The sequence below is a fragment of the Chelonia mydas genome, chromosome 1, assembly GCF_015237465.2.
Source record: "Chelonia mydas isolate rCheMyd1 chromosome 1, rCheMyd1.pri.v2, whole genome shotgun sequence".
Classification (NCBI taxonomy): Eukaryota; Metazoa; Chordata; order Testudines; family Cheloniidae; genus Chelonia; species Chelonia mydas.
The window spans coordinates 276,906,537-276,933,710 of NC_057849.1; the positions used below are offsets into that span (position 1 = coordinate 276,906,537).

Genomic DNA, 27,174 nt, shown 5'->3' on the forward strand with positions numbered 1-27,174 from the left:
TGTGGATATGCTGGTCTGAACAACACTGCAGAATGAACATTTAGTCATTAAATATTTCTAAAGAGTGCTATATGTGTACATAGCACTTTAGATAGCAAATTATTATAAATGTCCTTCTCCGAAGCTGACTGTGACAAAACAGATCTTTAGAGACAGCAAAAGGCAAGGGAGAGAATAATATTATGGTACAGTACAGTTCATTCCAATGCATGCTTTTTTAATACATCGTTTTTATCACTGAATACTGTTTGAATTGTTACATGATAATAACAATCTAGCATGTTAAAACCAACATCTTCCCTCACAATTTGATGCACAGAGATACAAATTCTCAAATGTATGTTTCACTATTAACCACAGGGGCAAATCACTCTCACTATTCAACTGCAAATGAGGGTGCAAATGTTGTGGGTGCAACCTGTACCCACTCAAGAGAAAGGTCACCCTTTTTAACTCTGTCCCACAACATAGTGCCTAAACCTGTCACAAATGATTGGAAGTAGGGGGTAACAAGGTATAATGCACCATGAAAATCTTCTGATAGCAATACATGTTTACAAGATGGTTTAGTTCCATCAAGCTATGGAAAGGTTTATCAGGCTAACTTGAGAAATATTGATAGGTTTCTTGCTATAAGTCAATTCCCACTTACTAGTTTGACTGTTTCCCCAGCCGATGATAAAAGTATGCGGCCAAAAAGATGACAATTGTTTTTCCTACCTCTTCCTTCTCAGCACTTTGCAAATCCCGCCACTCCTCAGTCACATGACCAAAGTCCACTGTGTTCATGGCCACCTTATATTCCCCAATGATATCATGTTTGGAGAAACGATCAAAGTCGTATACTGCCATCACTAAGGTTTTTCCACCCAGTTCGGAGTACGGCACCTATAAAGAAGAAAAAATGACAAGCTCTCTAGCTCAGACAATAAAGATGGGTTCACCGCAATGCAAATCAATTTCTTTGGTTTACCAGCTGTCATCCTGGGTAAATTGAACTGGAGGAAAATTATGAGGTATATATTTTTGTAGTCACCTGATGCACTGTTTCCCGAGACCAGGATATGGTACTCAATAGAACAATGTGGCAGCTCACTTATCACTCTCCAGTTTTTGCCTTCTGTCCTCAAATATTATTTTGTGTGTGGTGAAACTGAAACTGGAGGCCAGTTATTTGCCCCAAAGATACATGAGCTTTTAATACTGCAGTATGGTTTCTGCCAATAAATCATACTGTCAACACTCAGAAAAGGGTAGCCCAGAGACTGATGAGAAACTACAGAACTGACTTACTGCATCTGACACAAGGTAATTAGACACTAGATAGTCTTCTTACATGGTAACTATTTATTACCTATCTAGGTATATTTTTTCAACATTATACCTTTCACACCATAGATACTAAGGTTCATTCTAAGACACAGTATACGGTTAGAAATTGCAGAGGCAACAGGCCAAGTCCTTACTAATTCTCCAGCTGTTCTGATGGGTATGGGACAGATGCTCTGGGTTAGGATCTTTATTAGACACATTTTTAATATTCGGGGTAAGTGATGCTGTTCAGGTAAGCTACACTTGAGTAGCTGGCTAGAAAAGCCTAATTAAAATTGTTGGAACTTGCACTGAAGGCTTGCTCAATTTTAATAAATTCTCTATATTTTGTTAGAGTTTAGATGATTACCATATGCTTCAGTAAACTTTTCTCTAGTAATTTTCTCTATAAAAAGGGAAACCATAGCATGGCACCATATTTGGCCACATGAATAAGTAAATGTTCTAGTGTATTGAGCTCTGGGTCTTCAAATATTATGTGACTATTTGGCTTTCACTTGCTTTTTAAAATATTGACTGCCCCGATGGCATTTAACCTTTAGTCAAAAAGTGTTATAGAACAATTACACAGAATATTTCAAGTTAAGGACCTGATCCTGCTTCTGCTAAAGTCTATGACAATTTCAATGGCAACAGGCCTGTGTATTAACATGATACAAACACAATAGCAAAATGTATTTTGAATACTGTAAATTAGTTCTGTAATGAGCGCTTTTTAAATGGCGCAGGAGGTTTAAACATACAGTAAGAAAAATTTTAAGTACATTTACGCTTGTCTTTACAGCAATATTAAAATTAAGTTCCTGAACACAGACGTGTCTTAAAGTGTCCCTTTTCATAAGTTTATATTCACTGTGCATTAGACTTAATGTACCCTATCAATTTGGAAAGGTATATTAGCCATTATTTAATTTTTATCTTCAGTAACTTTAGGCACTGTATTTTGTTAAAGTGTAGTTTATTCAAATACATTTTAAAAGAAGATTTGGCAACAATGCCACCTCCTCTTCCCCCCCTGCTTCAGAGGCTGGGAGGGTTTGTCTGGACCAGGAGGGCAAAGAAAACCCTTGGCCCCTTTATGGATTGCTTCCTCTCGTTTCCTTCTTTCTCTGAGGGCTTTAGGAGGCAGGTTCTGCTGCTGATTGGTTAGGAGAGAAGGGAAACAAAGTAAGTCTATTGGCTCCTTCACTCATAAGAGAAAGGTTTATAAGCCCTTCCCTCTGCTCAGGGTGACATTCTGCACCACAAGGAAATGCTCCCCCTTCCTCCAATTGGGATCAGAGTACGGCTGGACATTTGGGCCTCGACCTGGGCATTGCACTAGTCACCGTTTGTAATATGGGAAGAAATTTCCCCCTCATTCCCATACTGGCCTGTGCAGAGCAGGGTTTTAACCTTTCTCTTAGCAGCCCAGGGACTTGGTGGGTAGTTAGGTTGTAAAATTCAAGATTTTGCAACTTGGCAGGTGCCCAGTGCAGGTACTCATTCATTAGGGGGTCTAGTTCTCTGATAAACATGAATTGTAAGTGGATTAGAAGAAGGCATCCACAAAAGAAGGTGGGGAATGGGGTTGGGGCTTCCAATGTCTGATGCAGTATGGAGACTCTCCCGCTCCTACCTTAGCCCTTGTGCAAGCTCTTCTTGCAATGGTCCTGGGGCCAGGCAAATGGTGTGTGTGGAGAAGGGGGCTGAGCCCTCCACCAAGTGGGTACAGACTAAGAAGGTACTTGTCCCTGCACTGGACAAGTTATTGCCAGCTAGTTTCCAGATGTGTCACTAATTAATAAAGCTGAAACCTAGTTAAACTACATTCCTGGTGTCTTGACTTTCTTTCTCTTGTGTCCAAGAAAATGATGGCATCTGGCAAGCCCAGCACATTGTCACCAATCTTATTTTCAGATGGTCTATGCTGTACTACCTGCCTTCATGTTCACTGACAGCTGGAAGTCCATGCAGCCCTGCTCCACGTACTACTCCTGGGGGAATTCTGCACCAAAATTTTAAAATTCTGCAACAAAAAATTAAAAATTCTTCGCCCTTTAAATATTTTAAAATTCTGCATATTTTATTTGTCAAAATAACACAATATAATCACACCAGTTTCAATTATTTTGGTCATTTATTTCAAAATACCTGTCAGCAAGTATGTCTGTAACAATACAGACAACAACAAAAAAATCAGGAAATGTTTTTTGACAAATAGATTCCTTACTCGGCATATTAATATAGAGCTCTGAGTAATAATTCATTTAAACTACAATACAGAAATGTATTTGCTTCACCCCTCAGAAGCAGTGCAAAGGCTTACTCCCCCAGTCAGGGGTAATGGAGGAGCTGAGGGAGAGAGAATTAAATTGCTGGGAAGGACCCTGGGTGTGAACTTGAAGAGTTGTTGGGTGTGGGTGGGAAAAGTATGGAACAGGTTTTTTGGGGGAGCAGGGAGGGATTGTTAGGGAGCTTGCCCCATGCAGAACCTGGCTGATCCCTAGCCTCTCCCATTCGGTCAGGCACATATGCCCCTGTCCCCAAGTGTTCCTACACCCCCATGTGTCCTTTCACCCCCTGTTCACATGTATCCCTCCACCCCCACTCAGACACACACTCCCCCCTCCCCATGTGGCCCTTCATCCCCTTCCCTGTCCCTATGTGGCTCTGTACCCCCTCCCCCATCCCCATATGTCTCTGTGCCCCCACCTAGCCACTCCCCTTGTCCCTATAAGTCCCTGTTCCCCCTCTCCCTGTCTCCATGTGCCTCTGTGCCCCCATCCCTATGTAGCTCTGCACCTCCTCCCCCATCACTAGGTGGCCCTGCACCTCCCTCCCCCATGTGGCCATGTGCCTCCACTCCCATTCAGCCCCTGCCCTAGTCTGTCCTCCCCCACTAGCTCCTATGAGCTTCTGCTTGACCCCCCCTACCAGCATCTCACTCTGTCCATCTCCCTATAGCACCTGTCTCCTGAACTAGCCTGACAGGTGCTGTGAAGAAGGCAGTCTCTCTCTCTTCCCTAGCTGACTGGGAGTTGCTGCTATGTTCTAGTGCCACAACGTGCTCTGGAGGGGAAAAGGAGGAATTGCAGAAGTTATTTTCTGCTGGGAGCTGCTGCTGTTCTTGCACCACAATGCCCTTGGGTGGACAAAAGGTGGAATTGCAGCAACATTTCAGCAGAAGCTTTTTTCTGCACAAAAAAATTAAAACTGTGCACAGCTTATTAATTATGCATGCATGCAGTAGTGCAGAATCCCCCCAGGTGTAATGTACAACACAAAGGATGAAATCTGGACACCCAGTGAAGGCAGTGGCAAAACTTACACTAACTGAGATATTGAGGTGAACTTCTCTCTTTGCAAGACACTGGATAGCAGCCCAGAAAAAACAGAGAGATTTCTCTCTTTTTGAGAAGTTATTCCACCGAACACTGCCAAGAAATTGTTTCTGGGTTTCCCTCCAGAGAGAACCCTTTAAATTACAACAGCACTTTACCTCCAAATGCTAATGGAATAAATCCCATTCAGTTGGATTTCCATTTCCATGCATTCTGGGCAAGTTGTAGCTGTATAGGTTACATTTTTTGCCTTTTAATATTTATGATAATAAATGTGTTAATTTAAGATTTTAGAATGTTTTAAGTCGTGGGTATTTCAAAGAACAGCTGCTTTTATCCTTCAAAGCAGTGAAACCAAGATAAAATCATGTTGTGTTGAAGTACCTGAAAGCAATGCATGTATGCAGCCATGCAGACAAACTACTGAGGTTGCAGAAAGTAAAGCAACTATACCACTGAGCCGGTGCCTACGGTCCTTAGTTAGGCAAAACCACCATCAGTTTTGCTTGAGTAAAGACTGCAGGATCTAGCCCACTATCAGTACTGTGTTGTGGTGCACCTAAACACCTCAGTCACAGCTTGTTAGGCAAAAGATTTCAGCATACACTTCCTTCTGGGTTCCAAAATGTGACTATTAAAGCCGTGACTTAAAATAAGTGGACATTATCTGCCTGTGAGTGAGTATTTTGATTTATTCACTGTGTCTTCCTATTAGATGACAAATTTGTTTGTTGTTTCTTGTGTATGCTAACCTGGGATCTGTAATTTATAGCTCTGGTTTCTTTTAAATACACTCACAGGAAAGCTCAGTAAAGAAATGTCCCAAAAAAGGATTATTTTTATGAACATCTTCAAGGGGAAAAACAGACTTATGTATGCAGTAGTGGCTGTGACCTCTGGGGATATCTTTCTTGTTGAGTGATTGCATAGCCTGAGTCTCTTATTGTTCCTGTTCTCAAACTGGAGCTGTCATTATAAGACGGAGCATATACACGGAAGAGCCTAAAGTAACAGAAGTAAGACATGCATTAGGAAATCCCTTTGAAATATGTTCCCTGATTCTTCTTTATTACATTTAACTGGACTTTCAGCGTGGCTAGAATTTTCTTAAGTCACTATTAATAGTGCTGCTGAAATTTTACAATCAAACCCTTAACTACGTTTATTTAATACGTGCCCTGTAAACTGGGGTCATGATTTCGCCTCTTATGTAAAGTAGCATGGTAAAGCATTACTATATCAGGATATAAGAAAACTGAGCAAGAGTGATCTCTTACTTGTTCCCTTCATCCATATGCCTTGTTCATGCTTTAATTTATTTTGGAGGGGAACAAGGAGTAGTATACCAGAATTCATAAATCAGACTGTTGCAAAATGCTGGTTGAGTGAAATTCACATATACCTTTGTCAAAGTGTCACTCTGTTTTGTAGTAGTCTCCAACTACGAGGTATGGGCCAGACCTCCAGTTAGAATAATGGGCATAGCTTAATTGTAGCGAGTGAAGCTAAGTCTAATCACACCCTCAAAGGATCTGGCCCAATGTGACTACATTTTTCATCACAAAACTGAATCTCAAAGGTTTCTGCAAGAGAAAAATCCACTGTGCCTCAGGTCACCAACTAACAAAGACATGAGCAATACTGAGCATGAGATGAAACTTTACTCTATGTAATGAACAAAGAAATGAGTTCCAAATAATTATCAAAGGGATACCTTGAACGTAAATTGCTCATTGAAGACAGGGTTAAGGGTCTTTCTGTGGACTTTTGTTTCATATTTCTTCTTCTTATCAGGCAGCAGGAAAACTTTCACATAGGGATCAGATGTTCCACCCATATCTAAAGCAGGGAGCTCAGCTGCCTGAATAATCCCTACCAAAAGCTGAAAGGAGAGAGAGAGAGAACAGAATACTGAAGAGACAAGATTTCTGTAGTCAAAAATGGAGATTTTTCGGTCATTACTATTTTTTCTTTTTCGCTTGTTGCTCAGCTTTAAAAGAAAAAAGCAAACAAAAACATCTACCATCCTTTCAAGAGCCTCTCCACAAAAGGCAAACGGAGCAAAGCTATAGACTGCATAAAACCAGTTATGGAAGAAGGAGACTGTAGGCAGTGTGTTTTTAAGCAGAAAAGAGGCTCTTTAAAGAGCAGCTGATTACAGTTAAATATGAAATTCATTTTTTAAAAAAAGACTGCAATCAAATAGGTTTCCAATTGCTATAGTTGCTTGTGCACTCGTTTTCTGTGCAGGGCACTGTGATTAGAAAATACTTTGTTAAACAATCATGAATGTGCAATTTTGACTATGAAATTTGTATTCCAAAACCATCCCCAAACTACCTAAAAAAAGAAACAAGAAAGTTAAATGCAAATCTTTGGTATGGGGTAGAATTTTCATAGAAAAAGTGGGTCTTGCAATCTTCACATTTATTTCTCTGTGCAAACATGAGTCTTAGGCACTAAACAGTAATATTTTTAAAGGCATATAAGTGACTGCAGGTCAATGAGGTATAGACTCTAAGTGTCTAAATCACTTCTGAAAATAGACTCAGGTGGTAAAGGCACTTTGGCTCAGATTTTTGAAGGTATTTAGGCACTTCTGTGTGCAACACCTAACTGTTTTAGGAGCTTAAGTCTCATTTTAAAAGGGATTTAAGCACTTATGTGCCTAAATCCCTTTTCAAAATGTGACAGGCTCCTAAATCAATTAGGTGTTGCTACACTGAGCACAGCAATGCCTATATACCTTTAAAAACCCAGGCCTAGGCACTTTCGATAATGTTACCCACAATATCTTTTTTTATCAGTCACAGAAAGATGGAAGTCCTGCTCTAGAGCTGACGATGACTATTATTTGTATTACAGTAGCCCCTAGAGAACCAGCTGAGATCAGGGCCCTACTCTGTTAAACGCCGTACATGCGGGTAGTAAAAGACACTCCCAGCACGGAAGCTCTTACAAGCTGAATAGACAACATATACGAAGGGTTAGAGAAAGGCAGTATTTGCACACTCATTTTACAGGCAGAGAACAAAGAGTCTTTATGGCCCAGATTTTTAAAGGCTTTTAGCCATCTTTGTAGACTTCACTGTAATGCCTAACTGATTTAGGAGCATAAAGGGGTTTAGGCACACAGGAGCCTAAATCTCATCGACTCAGAGTGCCTAAATCATTTTTTGAAAAAGAGATTTAGGCTCCTAAATTAGTTAGACGTTGCAACACTGTGTGCAGCAATACCTAAATACCTTAAAACTCTGGGCCTAGGTGACTTGTTCAAGGTCACAAAGGAAATGTGAGGCTAAGCTGGGACACCCAGGCAGATCCTTCTAAGTCACAATCCAGTGCCTTTACCACAAGACATTCTTTGTTCTCATAGATCAGTTATGTAAAAATTAGAAATAGGACCTCAAGCAATTGGAACAACTACATTCTCACCTGGGAAAGTAACTGTATTCTCCCAGATTCTTCAAAGTGGGATTTATTTTTGCCTATTTTAAATTCACAATGTGTCATATGTGCTTTCCTACCTTCTTAAGCTCCATGAAGCATTTTTCCTTTACCTCTACTCGGCACTTTCCCTTCTCTCTCTCATTGCTATTCTAGATGCATAATAGTTCATAAATACATGGACAGGCTCAGAATCTACCTCAAATCTTTCACATAAAAGAGTGAAAAATGAGCCTATGACAGTTAACAGAGCGGAAAAGGAATTCACTTCCATTTTAAAAGCTTGCGCTCTAAAACACAAACATCATGCCTGAAAGAGTATTTTGGTCAGCTTGTTCCCATTTTTAACCCAGCTGAATACACCAAATGGTAATTGGGTTTCCAGTTTCCAGCTCCATGCAACTTTGCTGCACCATCACACCACTAACATCCAAGGAAGTACCAGAGCTCAGAAGGGAAATTTAATCTTAGAGTTAGGGCAGCAGAATAAAATAGGAACCCACAACAAATACAATTTCGCACCTTAATTAAACATGGCACACTATCAAAGATGTGGTGTGAGGAAAAGAAATAAATGGTTTTTAATCACATTCTGTTTTGTTTTTGGAAAATTTAGTTCTCAAACTCAATGTGGCATTTCCTTAATAAAATTCACAAAGAAAGTTTATTCTCATCTTCTATGGGATCTCAGATCTATTTATCACAAAAGATTTGCAGCTATTCTTTCTTTTTTTCTCCCTTAGATCTTCTGCCCTTTGAAGATTCTGAAGTTTCCTATGGATTTCAAGTGATGAAGACAGGCCAGGTAAAGGACTATAGGGCAGAGAATTCTTACTACAGGGTTTGCTTGGGGAGTTGAGGAAAAAGTTCCTTCATCCATAGGCTCTAGAAAGACTTCAGAATTCTTGTTGCCCCTTGCTTTGAAAAGCAGAAGCAGTGGCAGTTAGAAGTTAGTTAAAATGATTTGGGGAATAAAGTTGATAGTGCTGGGACATAGCCTTATGCAATGTCCTCCTGCAGATACAGGGAATTTCTTAATTTCTGCCTATACTCCCCCCTCCACTCCTGAAACAAATATATTTTATGCCAAGAAGAGCATTAGATAAAGAATCTGAATGTATGTTAGTGGAAATAGATTGCAAACTACATATAGAAGTTAGTTTAGATGAAGAAATTTACAGGAATTTCAGTCAATATTCATTTCTTTCCCTAAATAGAGAATAATTTTTTGTTCTGACTAAAAGCCTTAAAGACAACAAACCTGTGATCTGATTTCTCAAATGAAAAGTTCACCCAAAGACAATAACTTGGAGAAGAAACATTCTTTGGAGTTTTCTGTCCCAAATAAATGAAAAAGTCTTTTCAAAGTGAGTGAGTGCTTGTGCATATGAGCATGAAAATTGTGGAGACTGAAGAGTGCAGATACCAAACAAGGAAGCTTTGCACTCCATGCCTGGCACAGCAGAGGAATGTGGGCAAGCTCAGGGAGTGGTGAAAGACATGGGAAGCAGGTCCACAGAAAACAGATCCACGCCCCGGAAATTCCACGTTTATGGTGGTCTGCACTGGGTCACGGCTGCTGTTCCCGTTCATAGTCTGGAGAAGCAGCCAAACCTCGAATGTATCAATTTCCAGCCTCCAAATTTCAGGTGGTGGTATTAGTGGAGATAGGAGATTTTTTTCTGTCCAACTCCCTGCAGAGTTCTTAAGGGCAGAACCCTTTTATTTGGACTTCACTGACAGACTAAGGATTGATTAGCAGGGTGTACATATCTGCTAAACCCGACAGAACTAGATAAGAGAGCCTGGAATTCTAATTAATTAGAGAGACAGCATGTGCCAATGTATAGACCATTTGACTGGAGGTCAGGAGATTATCCTCCACTGTACCATTGACCTGCTGTGAGACTTTGGATGAGTCACTGAGCCTCTCTGTGCCTCCATTTTCCCTCCCACACTTTGTCTGTCTTGTCTGTTTAGATTATAAACTCCTTAGGGCAATGACTGTCTTACAATGCATTCATAGACTGCCTAGCACAATGGGGCCCAATCTTGTTTGGAGTTTGTAGGCGATACTGTAATACAAATAGTTAACAAATGATAAATAATAATAATAATAAATAATAATAATAATAATTAGAAAAAACTTTGGCATAAAGTTTGATTAGAAATGCAGTGTACCCTTAACATGTATTAAACATAAATGGAGAAGGAATTGTTTCATAAAGCTTCAGGCTTGCTTTCTAATTTTCTTCAATGCAAGCTAGAATGCTGAGTATCTACTCTGCATGTCTGTATTTTTGCAGTCTCCTTTCACCCGCACAGCAATGTATCACTGGTTGTTTGTTCCACACCTGATTGTTCTGGAAGTCATAATCCAAAGAATATTGGATTTTCCCTAGTTTTTCCTCTTCTTTGGGTTCTTCTTTATCTTCCCCATCAGTCAGTCCAGTCTCAGCATCATCATCCTTAAGGGCCTGCAAAGAAAAAACAAAACAATAATAAATATGACTAGCTTCTTCACACTAACCTAAAATAGATACTCTGTCCTCAAATCTATTGTAAAGCCATTAAAAGCAAGCATGATGTCACAAATCCATATATGCTGTTTACATATATTTACAGTATTCAAGTTGCACAAGAAAACTTTTTTTTAAATCAGCAAGCAGCAGGGAAGCAATGGAAGTAGGAAGAAAGCTTCTTGGGACATGGCCAGCAAGAACTGTTACAAAGTCTGAAAACAGAAAGTCAATGTCAACTTGATATTTTTAAAAGTCTGCTCTGATCCAATTGCCTCTTAAAGAGGCCAAATGTGGACAAACATGCTATTTAGTAGGCAAAGTCACATTCATTCCCCTTAAACAGATCTCAGCAATGTCAAATCTAGCTGTGCATGCTGTGAATTATTTGCAACAGAGCCACATGTTTCTGTAGGATTACGGCTGGTAAAAAGAGTATTGTGGGTGAGTTCTTCCTACATTTGACAGGTTGTTATTTAGGATGAATATGGAAGCAAAAGGTATCACCATGCTACTAGCAAATGCATGTTCATAGAAAAGGCCACCACACTAGTCCCATTGTCCTTTTATTCATTCTTTATACAAAGCCAGGCTGAACCAAACTGATTTACAGGTGCACTGATTTTAATAAAGTTAGAGAGAAATATAATTTTGTCTATTACATAAAACAGCAATCTTCTTTTTAAGACTTAGCAACTATCTTAGATGCCACACAAGAGAAAAATACAATTTGAAAACATCCTTTTGTGCTGTACCAGAAAGCAGAAGTATTCTTGTTGCAAAGGAATACATACAATTATTAAAACATATTAAAAGTGCCCCATCTTGCAAACTTTTGCCGAGGGAGAACTAAATGATGGGGCTCAGGGTAATGAGCCAAATATTAAAATGAAATTATTAAAATTTCCTTATAAGCATGAAAATAATATCAAGAGCACAAGAGCAAAGAATTAAACACTGAATACTTACCTGGTATTGATATGAGAAAATTGCATTCATCATAGATTTACACTCTTGCATGTACCTTTTAGGGAGTGCTTGAAAAGCTTCTGAAATTTCTATAATGCGCCAAAAGCCAGTGATTACGGAGAAGACAACATACACTGATCTTACTTCCATTGAAGCGAATGGGAGTTTAGTTTTTTACTTCGCTGTGAAGAAGATTTAGCTCAGAAAGTCAAATAATAAGGACCTGTTCCAACTATCCTTGTTTTTGTTAGTTATAACCTCTTTACTGCATATATAGGATATATGTCAGCACTTGAACTTTAGAAAGAGGGACTGGTGGGAAGAAAAAAATAGGGTTGTACCTTTCAACTCCTTTAAAATATTGGACTAAGATTTCTGGAGGGTAAAATGCTAAATGTTTTGCTAAAAATCAGAGACTGTTCTTTTTACCTAGGGATAGTTGGCATGTTTGCTCCAGTAGATTGTATGAATATATAGTTTCAGAGTAGCAACCATGTTAGTCTGTATTCGCAAAAAGAAAAGGAGTACTTGTGGCACCTTAGAGACTAACAAATTTATTTGAGCATAAGCTTTCGTGAGCTACAGCTCACTTCATTGGATGCATTCAACTGAATGAAGCGAGCTGTAGCTCATGAAAGCTTATGCTCAAATAAATTTGTTAGTCTCTACGGTGCCACAAGTACTCCTTTTCTTTTTATGAATATATAGTGTTATATTTGCAAATTTTATGAGCATGAAAGTGGCATTCCAGCAGCGAGATCGTTCTTTCTGACCTTGGGCCAGAAATTCAGGAGACTTATAAAACTTTGAGAATAGGATCAAGTGCGTTGATTTTACGAAGGTCAGGAGAAGAGGAGGGACAGGATGTTACCATAGCAAGCTGCATACAATAATTTTTATCTTTAAGGAAGGAATTTGCTTTTAAATCAAAGGTTGGTACTTTAATAGAATCTGGGTCAAAAGAAGTTGGCACAGAAGTTTCTCATGTGATGCATCTACTCTGTTCCAAAGACGAAGCAGCACTGAAAGTAGTTGAAGCACCACCTAGGGATTTTCATTTTATGTTGAGGTTCTTTGGAAAGGGAATATTTAAAGGAAATGTACTGTGACCCTCCTGGTTTTTTTCATCTTTTTTTTTTTCAATGATCATAGTGTTTTAGTTTTTAGGTCCAATATATTGTGATCGAGCATGCCTGTAAACTATTTTAGATTGTTTTTAGAACTATTAAAAAGTTTATAATTATAATTTCTCTTCCTCTTCAGGCTTGTACAATTGATTTCACGGTGCTCAGGCAGCACTGGTTTACAGGGAGAGGGATGTGAAAAGTTTCTTTACTAATTTTTTAAAGGCCATTAAATATTTTAAAATTTGTTTTTCTGTAAAATATTCAGCATAAATAGAATACGTTATGGTGCGGTTGTGGGGATGGGTTTTATTTGCACTAATTTGGGATGACTTCATAATTCACTCATGAGATTTCAGCATTTCTGAGTAATGTTCACAAAAAACAATAAAACCATGATATCATATCATCATATGTATGTTTTTTACGTATTTGTGTGTGCACATATACGTAAACATGCAGAGCAGTGCAAAAAAATTCCTGTGTTAGTGCAACATAAAGGTGAAAGGTTTCACACTCATGTCACAAAAAGTTAGGAAATGCAAAAGTTAAGGTTGTAGCCACAACAGAACTCACCCCACTATATATCTTGTATGTTTTAAGGTAAACTCTGATGATTATAAGGATTGTTGACAAATGTGTTATTTGATCCATATTTGAATGGCCATTGTAACTAGTTCTAGCCAGTGGTGCAGACATCAATTAACATATGCCACTCTGATTTCCGTTTCTGTATCATGTTTTAGTTAACTCTTTTTAAAGCTCTTCTGCTGTTTAAGTGCCTTCCAGAAAACTACATTAGAGCAATTCAAGTCAGAAAGTGAGTAACAGTCACAACGTGCTTGTTCTTTCCTCATTTCCATAGCACATTGGATTTGTACACGTCTATTTCCTTGTGCAGCGCTATAAACAAAGATCCTTCCTCATTTTCAGTAGTCTCATCTCTTCTCGATTCCCTCAGTGCTAGAAAAACTTGGGAGGAGTCAGAATTCTATAGGGTTCAACAAAGAGTGTTTCTTGAATTTTTCCTCATGGGGGTCTTGCTCCCCAACAGGCCTTTTTCATGTGCAGACAGGAGTCAGCCTGCAGGGACAGCTGTTCTTCTGCTGGTTCTCCTGTCCTTCCTTCCCTCACAGCATAGCCCCCATCAGGGCCAAGCTCCCATTATGATTTGGTTACCCTGTAACTTCTCAGCATTAGCCACAAAGGGGACCCTAAAGGACTAATACAGGCCAAGGCTCTATTTACTACTCCCAGAATTTCACATGGAAACTCTGAAGGTCTACAAGGGACTGAGCACAGTGGGTCCTCTGATCCGCCTCAACTTCCTGAATCTCTATCGACACAGAGCTGAGCCACGAGAGTCACAAAATGCGAAAATACTGCAGCAGGGGTGGTCATCCTCCCCCTTCTACATAGAAAGGTAGAGGAATCATGTATGAGGGATCTCCATGCAAAGATCCATGAAGACGTCTCCAGTCCCTTATGCATCTGGTCTCCGTTATCTTACAGCATTGCATTTGCTAGCTCCTCAGTAATTTCACTATGACCTAGCTAGGGCTCCAAATAGGCTAAACTGTTCCAGTGTCATTTGTAGAGGGATATTTTCATCAATAGTGTCCTCAGGATTGTTTCCACACACTAAGTGGACCATGAATTCATGCTTCAAGAAACAGATAACAATAGCAACCGTGAAAACAACCTGGTAGTGAAAATAAAATAAAATCATGTAGAGTACAGTCTGTAAGTCTACCTGCCAAGCAACATTCATTGCAGTCTGAATTCCACCCAAGGCTATCATATCAGCCAACCTTTTTGTTCACATGGTGAAAAATGGGGTTATTTTTAATGCCTGCATGCTGCTCTGGCCTCAGGATTGCGCAAAGCTTATTGAGTGTGCAGGCAGGAAAACAATATTCATATTATAAAGAGAAAATTCTGTACTTTGTCCAACAATGCAGTTTGTCACAAGGGCAATCCCCTCCTTTTCCCAAATTTGATGGCCTAGCTCCATCCCTCTCTTTTATTTTAAGCCAAACTCAAGTGCAATCATTCAGGCTTGTTTTTTCTAACCTCCACAGGTGTATTGAATTTCCAAAGAAAACAATAAGAAACTGCTGAAATCCCCACAATGTGAGTACATATCTTATTAGTTCCACACACATTCAAGAACAACATAGCTGTGACCCCCCCCGATCTTTTATTCCATAGGGACAGGAGGACCTTTAAAAGTTACTGGCTGATTTCCCATCATCCACCAAAAAAACAGCCTGGTCTCCTTGCTATTGTAACTACATCCGCTTATCAGAGTCCCTCAGAAGGAGAGGCAAGTCTCATTCTTCCAGCATCTGCTTTCTCTCCATGAATTCATTAAAAACCCATTTTGTGTCACAGTTTCCAGTGGCTGAGCCAGGCTTTGGTTACTGTGAAATCTACTTTATCCATTACTGCTGCAAGACTGTTGTCCTGCATCAGCACTGGGCCATACCGACGCATGTAATGAGCTGTGTCCAGCACGGGGTGTTTTGACATCACTTTCTCCCTTGTTATCCAGGTTTTAAATGGACAGCCAGTTACTCAAAATGTTTTGGTTTTGAGGAGTGTTGTGAGTTTAGACAAGGCTTTTGAAGTGTTTCATTAGCTCTCGCTGGCTCGTTTGGGTATTGTTTGTGGCCATATTGCCACCTTTGGTGCAATCTGAACATGGACTGGAAGCTGGAAGACACTCTACTAAGCGTGGGAGATATGGCACTGTTAGCTCGCCACAAGCAGCCCCTTTATCTGCAGCCAGTATCAGTGTGCTGAAATTGAACATGATAATCTAAATTAATCATTATAACCACAATAGGTCACTATATCCAATTTGGACTGTATGCATTTTACAGTGCAATTAACATAAGCATAGCCAGCCTTATGAAATGTGAAGCCCCAGGTTGCTATAAAGGCTAAAATCAGGCAATAAGTTGTCTTCCCCTTTGGCACAATTGCTTGAGATAGCGATTGGACTATATTTGGAGCTGCAGAGTGGAACTACCAGAGAGAGCATTTGCTATGCTTGTGTTTAAAGCGGATCTCGATATTAATTTTTGGATTTCCTGATTTTTGAGATTTTAACTGTGTTGTCTTAATAATGCATCAGTGAAGGCCTTTGCATTTATATTCCTCAGTTTTGTGCTTATTTTTAAAGAGAAAATGCCTTTGCTTAACAATGTTAACCTTTGAATAGTCACACAATGCACAGTCAACCTGTGGAACTCTTTGCCAGAGGATGTTGTGAAGACCAAAACTATAACAGGGTTCAAAAAAGAACTAGATAAATTCATGGAGGATAGGTCCATCAATGGCTATTAGCCAGGATGGGCAGGGATGGTGTCCCTAGCCTCTGTTTGCCAGAAGCTGGGAATGAACGATAGGGGATGGATCACTTGATGATTACCTGTTCTGTTCATTCCCTCTGGGGCACCTGGCATTGGCCACTGCTGGAAAACAGGATGCAGGCTAGATGAACCTTTGGTCTGACCCAGTATGACCATTCTTATGTTCTTAATAATAATAATAATAGCATCTGTTGTATTGTTCATAATTTTGTAGGTTCAATAACATTATTATGGACTGCAAATGTCTTGCTGGGGGCAGCTCTCCCTAAACATGCTCAGAAGTCCTATCTCAACAGCTATTTTTTAAAATTCCCCGTGTCCAAACATACCAATAGGATGTTGGCAAATGTCAAACTTCAACCTTTTTTGGTGTGGCTTTGGTTAAAAAAAGTGTGCACAGAAATGTTTAGAATGGGAAAAGTATGCCTTTTCCACTGTCCCATAACTCAAATATGGTCCAGAAAAAATCATTTTTGGGTAGAGACCAAACATGGAAAATTTCAGCCTAAAAAGGGAACATTTTAGAGAGCTACTGATCAGATACATTTGCTTGAGTTTTCTCTCTATGGATTTGCTATATCCATTCAGCACTGTAGTATCGGAGTGCTTTTCCTGTATAACAACTGAAAGCTTGACTGTGCCATTTAGGCACAGCCCATACAACTAAGAGGTGATGGGGAGCTGCATCTTTCAGGACCACTAGGAAGCATTCTGCTTCAGGGAACAGCTACCTGAACCTGTGTGTTAAGGAAGAACCTGGGGACTGCTACTATACCCCTCTAGGTGTGAAGCTTACTCCTCTCCCTCCTCTGCCTGGCCAACCCTACTGGCTAGTTTGTCGTGAGGGGGAAGGATAGAGACATGGTCTGACTTTCTCCCTTCCCCTTTGTGGCACAGAGCACCCCAAGGGAGTAACGAGGCAGTAGGCCCTTTGTATCAAAGAGTGAAGAGGCTGCAATTCTGCCTGTCCTTTGCGAGGACTATGCAGTGGGAAAGGCTCCTCGCACGCTCTCCAATCGCTATGGTGCGCTCGTTAAGGGCCGAGTAGAATCTGGTCTTGAATAAGGAGCTCAGAGGTTGGTCTACTGAGTAAGTGAAAACAAGGTATTATAATTGAAACTAGTATGCAACTGCTTTACCTCAGAAAGTAACAGATCTAAGATAATTTTATATTAGAGTATAAATTATAACTTAAAATCATTCTAACTGTAAAAGAACTTCCTAAAAAATTAATAAATGAATTTTACTAGTAAAAATGTAAAAGACATTGAATAAGGGCATTCTAGAAGTCTGCATTAGTTTGAATTAGCGTGGACCACTAAGTTATAGAGAGGTCATGTGCTGGTCAGAAGATATTAAAGAGGGAAACAGTCTACACCACAGAATGGGAAATGGCCTACCTCATAGCAGGGAAGCAGATCATTACCACATAAAAAAACTTTACTCAGAGGAGTCCAGTTTGGAAAAGGGATCACAGAAGAGAAGGCTAGTGTCAGCTGGAGAACCTTTGTTCCAGAAATCCACTTGCCTGACAGTTGACTTTTTTGCTGGGCACTATCGGCCCTCGGGTGAAATCCTGGCTCTACTGAAGTCAATGGGAGTTTTGTGACTCCTCATTGGGACTGGGATTTGATGCTTGCTTTTTTTGTGGGTTAATGTACATTATTTTGCACTGTTTCGTAGATAGCTGAAGGCATCTAGTATTAAAAAGCTCATTCCTTCAGCATATTTTGTTTCCATGCGGACAAAGAGTTTTATAGCCCATAAGAACATGGAGTTAGTTTAACTAATCAGTTACACACTGAAGGGTGGTGAAGTGACGTTACCATTGTATAATTTAATGAGTTTAATGGAGTAAATGTCTCCTAGCTGTTAAACATTAATTAAACATGGTAGCGTTCTTTGGCATGCTTCCAATTCCTTGTACAGTGCCAGTTAGACGGTCAAAACAGCAGGGTCTCAATGCATGAATGAGATGATGGTGGTCACACTGGGGAGGGATTTATTAGAGGTTTATTAGGAATTGGGGAACATTTGGGAAAGGAGGAGCCTATACAGGAAGGATGGACTCCTCCTAAACCAATATGGAACCGGATTGCTGGCATATAAAATTAAAAAGGTCATAGAGGAATTTTTAAACTAAGGGCTGGGGGAAAGCCAACAATTGCAGTGTAGCACATGGTTCAGACAGATACATCCCATCGGAGAGGGGATACTTTATATTATAGTAAAGAGGAGAGGATAGAAGTAGATAAAATACAGGTAAGAACCGAAGAGAAGCAGTCAAATGAAAGAGAGCTCCTTTCAATTACATCACAGGAAGGCAGACAAGTAAATATTGACAAATTTTATAAGTGCTTGTATATAAACACAAGAAGGCTAAATACTAAATTGTGTGGACTTGAGTGCCTGGTATAAAAAGAGGACACTGATATAACAGGCATCAAAGAAACTTGCTGGAATGATGATAATTAATGGGACATTGTAATAACATGGTACAAAATATATAGGAATGACAGAGTTGGTGTGATTGTGGGGGTCAGCACATTATATGTGAAAGAAAACAGAGTCAAATATAGGAAAAATCTTAAGTGAATGAAACAGCACCATAGAATCTTTAGTAATTCCATGTTTGAATAATAAGAATACAGCAGAAGAAGTATATTACCAACCACCTGACCAGAATGGGGACAGTGATTGTGAAATGCGTAGGGAGATTAGAGAGGCTACAAAGACAGAAAATTTAATAATAATGGGGGATTTCAACTATCTTGATATTGACTGGGCACATGTCACCTCAGGATGGGATACAGAGATCAAATTTCTAAATACCATTAATGACTACTCCTTGGAGCTGCTTGTCCTGGAACCCACAAGGGGAAAGGCAATTCTTGATTTCGTCTTAAGTGGAGCACACCATCTGTTCCAAGGGGTGAATATAGCTGAACATCTTGGTAATACGGACCATTAAGTAATTACATTTAACATCCTTGTGAAGGGGAAAATGCAGAAGAAACCCACCATGGCAGCATTTAACTTCAAAAAGGGGAACTACACAAAAACAAGGAAGCTCAAACTAAATGTACACCCCAAATAAAAACAAAACAAAACAGTAAGAAGACCAAAAAGGTGCCACCATGGCTAAACAGCATAGTAAAAAGAGGTGGTTAGAGGCAAAAGGCAGCTTTTAAAAATTGGAAGTCAAATCCTACTGAGGAAAATAGAAAGGAACATAAACTCGGGCAAGTAAACTGTAAAAATATAATTAGGCAGGCCAAGAAAGCATTTGAAGGGCAACTAGCAAAAGACAGAAAAACTAAACAGCAGTTATATTTTAAGTACATCAGAAGCCTGCCAAGCAATCACTGGGGCCAATGGACAATCAAGCTGCTAAAGGAGCACTCGAGGAAGACAAGGCTATCACAGAGAATCTGTTAAATGAATTATTTGCATCAGTCTTTACTGCAGAGGATGTGAAGAAGATTCCTACACCTCAGCCATTCATTTTAGGTGATAAAGCTGAGAAACTGTCCCAGACTGAGGTGTCAGTAGAAGAGGTTTTGGAACAAATTAATAAATTAAACAGTAATAAATCTCCAGGATTAGATGGTATTCACCCAAGAGTTCTGAAGGAACTCAAATATAAAATTGCAGCACTACTAATTGTGGTATGTAACTTATTGCTTAATCAGTCTCTGTATCAAATGACTGGACTGTAGTTAATATAATGCCAACTTTTGAAAAAGGCTCCAGAGGCGATCCTGGTGATTACAGGCCAGTAATGCTAAATTCAGTACCAGGAAAATTGGCTGAAATTATAGCAAAGTATAGTATAGAATTATCAGGTGTATAGATGAACAAGATATATTGGGAAAGAGTCAATACAGCTTTTGTAAAGGGAAATCATCTCTCACCAATCTATCAGAATTCTTTGAGTGTGTCAACAGGCATGTGGACAAGGGTGATCCAGTTGATATAGTATTCTTGGACTTTCAGAAAGCCTTTGACAATGTCCCACACTAAAGATTCTTAAGTATAGTAAGCAGTCACAGGATAAGAGGGAAGGTCCTCTCATGAATTACTGATTAAAAAATAGGAAACAAAGGGCAGGAATAAATGATCAGTTTTCACAATGGAAAGAGGTAAATAGTGGGGTCCCTCAAGGATCTGTACTGGGACTTGTTCTGTTCAACCTATTCATAAATGATTTGGAAAAGGGGTTATACAGTGACATGGCAAAGTTAGCAGATGATACTAAATTACTCGAGATAATTAAGTCCAAAGCTGACTGCAAAGAATTACAAATGGATCTCACAAACTGGTGACAAAATGGAAGATGAAATTCAAGGTTGATAAGTGCAAAGTAATGCACATTGGAAAACATAATCCTAACTATACATACTAAATGGTGGGTTCTAAATTAGCTCTTACCATTCAAGAAAGATCTTGGAGTCACTGTGGATAGTTCTCTGAAAATATCTGCTCAATGCGCAGCAACAGTTAAAAAAGCCAACAGGAACCATTCAGAAAGGGATAGATAAGATAGAAAATATCATAATTGTGGTAAATTGCTGGCACTACTTCGATGGGTCTTGCGCTTTCTCTTCTTGGGGAGGATTCAGGGCACCGTTTCTCGCCCCTGAACTGGGGTATTAACTGCCCCACTAGTGTCCTAGAGGAGGGGAGTGGAGTGGGAGGGACCCGGGCCCGCCCTCTACTCCAGGTCCCAGCCCAGGGGCCCGAGGGATAGCGGTAAACTGCTTGAACTAGCGGTTCCTTCCCCTGGATTACTTCCCTCTCCTGCCCTTCAAATTGTGGGACTTCCTGCCCTCCCTCTGCACAAATCAGGTGTCCCTTTACCTAGGGTCTTGGTCTTCTTAGCCCACCGCAGCACTTCTCCAGACTCTCTTCTGCTTCCCTCCAAACTGCTCTCTGCTCCAACACCAATCCACTCTGCTTCAACTCCTTTCCTTGTCTGAGTGAAGCGGGGAGCGGGGGCGGGGGGGGGGATTATTAGGTGACTGGCTTCAGGTGCTTTAATTGGCTTCAGGTGCTTTAATTAATCTATAGCAAACTTTCTTCCCTCTACAGGGAACAAGGCTCCCTTCTAACACTCTCCTGCTGCCCTCTGGCGATGCTGTATCACACACTATATACATTTGTGATACACCCACACCTTGAATACTGAATGCAGTTCTGGTTGCCCCATCTCTAAAGAGATATACTAGAATTGGAAAAGGTATAGAAAAGGGAAAGAAAAATGATCCAGGTTATGGAACGGCTTCCATACGAAGAGCCATGAAAGATGGGGATTGTTCAGTTTTGAAAAGAGGTGACGAAGCGGAGGGACAACAGAGGTCAATAAAATCATGGATAGTTTGTGGAGAAAGTGAATAAGGAAGGGTTATTTACCCCTTCAAGTAACACGAGAACTAATGATCACCTAATGAAATTAATCGGCAGCAGGTTTAAAACCTACATAAGGAAGTACCTCATACAATGCACTATCAACCTGTGGAATTCATTGCCAATAGATGTTGTGAAGGCTAAAAATATAACTGGGTTAAAAAATTATATAAGTTCATTTAGGATAGGTCCATCATTCCCTCTGAAGCATCTGGCACTGTCCACTGTTGAAAGACAGGACACTGGTTTAATGAACCATTGGCCTGGCAAAGTATGGCCGTTCTTATGTTCTTAAGCGATTTACCCATGGTCACACAAGGAGTCAATGGCAGGACTGGGGATGGAATCCATACAGCCTGATTTCCAATCTCCTGCTTTAGCTAATACACAAACTCCCCCCAAGATAAAAATCTCTCACAAATAGCAGTGTTTCAGCCTGATGCAATTAGAAATGTCTGAGATATTAAATCTCCTTCTCCACAAATGCTCTGTGACCCAATAAAAGGTGCAGACCATCACAGCAATTATTCTCCAAGAAACAGGGCTGAATTTTTGATAATTTTTCAGTGCCACTGTTCATCACAGAAGTGATTAAGTCTATTCCTTTCCCAAAGGCTGAGCGTAAGCAAGAAATTTGCTGTACCAATGAATTAAATTCAGACCCATTAAATCAGCAGCTATTATAGTGTCTCTAGAGCTGGATGTTTTTCTACAGATAAAAAAAAAACTGCAGGAGAAAATTATGGGAGATTGGTAGAGACTGGAAGATAGGTAGAGACTGATAAACTGCAGCACAGAAAACTGTGATAGGGCTATCTTTAAAAAACGCTGGACTCAGCTGCATCCAGGTTCACCAGTGTAACTCTGGAAATACACCACTGAAATCAATCTGGTGTGGAGTAGACTTTGGCTGACAGCTTGAAGTGTATTCACTGTATTAAGACTACAAAATAATGAGAATAAAGTAATAGCATGAGATGCTGATTATTTTAGCACCAGTATAAAGAGACCATTGTGTTTTTGGTGTTTTTGAATATTTTTCTGTTTTGGTCTAGATTTGATACAGTGAAAATGCATATTAAAAAGAAATAAAAACAGTCCATTTCTTTTTTGCGTATATCAATTTTAAACTTGAGCTTTCTAGTACATTTTGACTCAATATATTTTAAGTATGGAGAAAATGACAACCTTTTATCCCATAAAAAAAATCAGTTTAGTTCAGCCTTTTGATGTGTCAAAGCTATGTATAAATCTTCACTGAGGAGCCACAGCTGTCAAGAGACTAAATATATCAGAGCTTTAGATTAGGCGTGTCCAAATAGCAAAATAAACCTACCGCAAGTGACAATCCAGAACAGTCATGAGACACAACATAGATAAGGATGACATAGAAGGAAGAAATAAAAATTAAAATATCCACACACAAACATTAGTAAAAACCAAGGAGAAATGACCTTTTTCCACAGATAATATATTCTTTATTCACCTCCTTTCACAAGAAAGGCCTGATCCTGCAACCTTTACTCATGCGATTGGTCCTGCTGGAGCGGATAGCTCTACTTGCATGAATAAGAATTACTCTCATGAGTGAGGGTTTCAAGATCAGGACCCTAATGTGTACTTTAACTATTCTTCCTCGTCACAGCAACATTTATTCAAAATATCATATTAAAATTATGTTAAGGAAAAAGAACATGCTGAAAAATGATGCATCTATCTGAATACTGGATATTACCCAATTCAGTGTCTAACAGTTACCAGTGCTAAGGCTAAAGTTCTGACTACAATCAGATCTACTAGCATGGACCCCAATGACCATGCAGAGCCTCATTGGCTTCAGGGGGCTCTAGGTGTTCACAGGGCCGCTACCAGCAGGATCAGGGCTTAGAGTCAGTGGAATGTTATTGGTTTTAATGACTATTTATTGGAAGAAGAAAAAAAGAAGTTACTTTGAGGGCCCAATCCTTTAGCTCTATCAAGTGGAATAATTCCCAGTGAAGTTAATGGGACTTCTGCATGCACTATGGACTGGAACTTGCAGGCTGCTTATTGCCTACCAAGAGATATTGAGCACTCAACTTCCACTGAAATCAAAGGGAGCTGAAGGCACTGTGTTGAATCCAGGAGGTGAGCAGAACTTTGCAGGTTAGGGCCTAATGACTACAGGATCAAGCCTTTGTGCTTTGGCAACATTTCAGATTTCTGGCACCATACACGGCCAATTCAATAATTCTTTCCAGGTGGATTAGAGTAGACCTTTTTTATATCTATTTGTCTGTTTGCTTTAAAATGTATCTCCTTGATATCTCGGAGGCACTCTCTTGCCATTTTATTTGTAACCGAGGCGCTAAAATGATTACCTTCTGAAATATATTACATTAAATTTAGCAGTACACTGTCTTCATGTGCTAAAACCTGCGGTGTTGATTCAAGAATAAATCATTAACCGATTGTGCTTACCCTGAAAAACAAACACTGCAAATATGGTCAAGGTTTTCCAGATTAGGAATTAAAGTTGATAGGAGCTGCTAGGTACTCAGGGTTTATGAAAATAAGGCCACTGATTTAGATGCCTAAATATGGACCTAAGAGCTTAACTTTAGCAATCCATTTCTGAAGATGTTGGCAAGCAAGGCAGATCCTCAATTGGTGGAAATTGTGATCGCTCCACCGGCCTCAATGGATATGACAATTTCCACCAGCTGAGGATCCAACCCTATATGTTCAGTGGTGCGTACATTTATTAACAGACCGCTGGTTAAATTCTAAATATATGGACACATTTGTTTTACAATAAATATAAAAACCATTTGAAGATGTTAAGTTCTATATGACTTGAAACTCTATGCTTTTTGCAAAGTTCTGATTATCTCCGTGACAATGAATTAGTAACTGGAATTTGACCTTTCTTTTCCTCCAAAAAGGGACTGTGTGTCAAACTCATCATTAACTATTAAGCACAATTTTATATTTTAAATACATGTCAATGCTAGAGTCATTGGTCATTTATCCAGGTCATAACAAGTATAATAAACAACACTTAATAATATACTATAAGTAAAAGAACAGTCTTATATGATATAGAACAAATCTCACACAGATATCTACTACTTGTCCTACAAAGAAATGTTAGGTTTGTTATCATTAGTATCATTTGATAGCACACAAACACACTGCATTTTATCCCCAATATGCTCAAACAGTATTTTCAAATTATTTTTGCTTCCATGGGTAAAAGTTTGCTAAAGCTGGCCAGGACGAACTCAGCATTTAATTAACTGCTTTTTCAGACAATTTCTCAGAGGGAAATACCTCACAATTACTTAATATTAATAAACGAGAACAAATTCTATAGCTCAAACACAGGGAGTCCAAGAATGCCTCCTCAAAGTGCCTGAATCAAGACAGTATAAGAAATTTCTTTCACATTTATCATATTAAGTAAACCAAAATTCTCATTAGACTTTTGCAAGGGAAGATCCAAGTTTTCTGTTCAATAATATTCTGAGCTTCACCTCATTGATCCCTTTAACAGTGGAATTTAACATATTTTGTGGGACTTCTGATGACAGGAAACTATATACAGTGGTCACCATTAAAATGTTGATCCATACAGTCTTAAGGTAATGAGCTTTCCCCACAATATTACTTACTAAGTATAGGGAATGCCTGTAATATCTTGGTAAAGCTAATTGCTTTCAAATGGTGTGTCCACATTTCAGCGCTAGCCACTGTAAATGAAGAGTCCATTTTCAGTTATGTGCAAACTGTGCCTCTAAATTTAGTCAATGGGTCTGCAAATGTAAGGAGTAAGGAAATATTAAAGAGCTCTCTGGCTTGATACTGCATGCTGTAAAGGGCCTGATCCTGCTGCTGAAATCAACTGTGGAACTTCCACTGACTCCAGTGGTGCAGGATTAGATCCCAAGTGCACAAAGAGTGCCTTTGGATTCTAATCTTCCCCATGCAAAATCTTAATTATTTGCAGAAGTGACGCTGAAGCACCTACTCCAGCTGAAAAGGTTTTGTCCTGCAGTTCCTTAATTCTCCTGAATCTACATTTGAAAAACATACTCCTGTGTGTCCTTAGCTGCTGAAATACTTCCAAATGATCTACACAACAGTGTGATTTTATCCCCACTCATCAACCCTAGCACTAATTGGATAACTAGTGAAGATGGTTTCGTTTGTATTTTGCCACCCTGTGTATTTACCTTACAGCTGAACTCTTTACCATCCCATCCCACAAGAGAGCCAACACTGTGGAATTTTCCTCTGGTCAAAATCAGTCTTCTTCCAGATCAATGCTAATCTATTCTGTGGCTCCAAGGGAACATTGGATTAGATGCAGGGTCCTGCAACCTTCCAGTTAGTGCCCAAGTATAGCACCTCTCTCACACAAAACAGGTCGGAAGCAAGTGTTTCTCTGCTGTTCTCAAATTAATGTTGCGCAAACAGCAGCATGAGGATCTGTCCCTAAGCCATTCACTGGCTCTCAGCTAAAACTGTATTCTGTCACCTTTAATCTTCTCCCTCCCACATATATAACTCTGCCTTCATCCCCCCTGTCCAATTTTCTTTTATTCTTTCCTTTTCTCATCCCTTTCCCCTGTTCCTTTGCATCTCTTCCACCATTCTTCTGCTGCACTTTCCTTTTGGTCTTTCTCTAGGTAAGCTTCTGTTTTTGTGTAGCAAGCACTTTAGTAGCCCAGGTCCACACTTGCATGTCATTTAGTCTCACAAGAACTTGATTAGTACCCCACTCATACAAACATGGGTTCTCTCTACCTCACTATTGCACCTGGTCCTGGTCAAAGTCCTATATAGATATGGCTGTAAGACTCTCCCACAGCTATATTTTTGAGACCACCATTTTCTCAAAAAACCTCTCTTCTATATGGACCAGTTGCAGTATTCCTCCTCTCATTAGGAGAGAAGTTAACTGGCTGCCTTGAAAGCATTGACTAGTGCTGCCATCAGTAGCATGCACCAGTGCATGTAGAGTCGGCATCCTTCAATGGGCACCAGGGGGTTACTAACTGAAACTCCAAGACAAAGCACATACAGCTGGTCTCCACTACACAGCACCACTATCCAACCATTGAGCAATACCAAAAATAGATAATTGCTAGAAGACTTAACACTTTAAACATAAACAGTGTCCAAAAACAGGATGGCTACTTTACCTGGTCTTTCATGGTCTTCCCTAAATCTTTAACATCTTTCATGTTAATAGCGTTCTTCCCTCCCTTTTCCTTTCCCTTCTTCTTGTTCTTCTTTTTGAACAAGCATTTCTTACAGAGACAAAAGCAGCAGGTAAGGATTAATAGGACTGCAACTATGGCTATGGCTATTAAGGCCCAAGGTGGCACTGGAAGAGAAAAAGAAACACACACAAAGTGGCACACTGTTAGTAAATTTAAATGTAAAAACCAACAGATTTCATTTGTAGCCAAACCTTTTATCAACCTTTGAGCAAGTATCTAAAAATATTGTGTTGAATTTGTATATTTCCCTCAATTGAATATTTACACAAAGAACATTAATATAACAAAGCAAGCATTATCTATCTACATACTTGGAAATAAACAACAAAGAATGTAACTTGCAGTTTAGATTAATCAGCAGGAATAATTTGATTTGTCTAATGTACTCACAAGGTACGCATGTAGCAAAA

General features: G+C 39.5%; 1 protein-coding gene across 7 annotated transcripts in view; it reads right to left on the minus strand.

The window, feature by feature from the left end:
* SYT1 (synaptotagmin 1) overlaps positions 1 to 27,174 on the minus strand; it is a 482,297-nt gene that overhangs the window by 99,580 nt on the left and 355,543 nt on the right. For 5 of the 7 annotated variants that reach the window (XM_043547293.1, XM_037886013.2, XM_043547286.1 and 2 more), the window contains 4 exons: positions 26,684 to 26,868; positions 10,457 to 10,579; positions 6,370 to 6,537; positions 721 to 888 (listed from right to left, as the gene is read on the minus strand). In XM_043547293.1, coding sequence (XP_043403228.1) covers positions 721 to 888; positions 6,370 to 6,537; positions 10,457 to 10,579; positions 26,684 to 26,868 — 644 coding nt within the window. The remainder of the gene's footprint in view (positions 1 to 720; positions 889 to 6,369; positions 6,538 to 10,456; positions 10,580 to 26,683; positions 26,869 to 27,174) is intronic. The other 2 variants (XM_037886032.2, XM_043547305.1) reach the window with 1 other exon arrangement.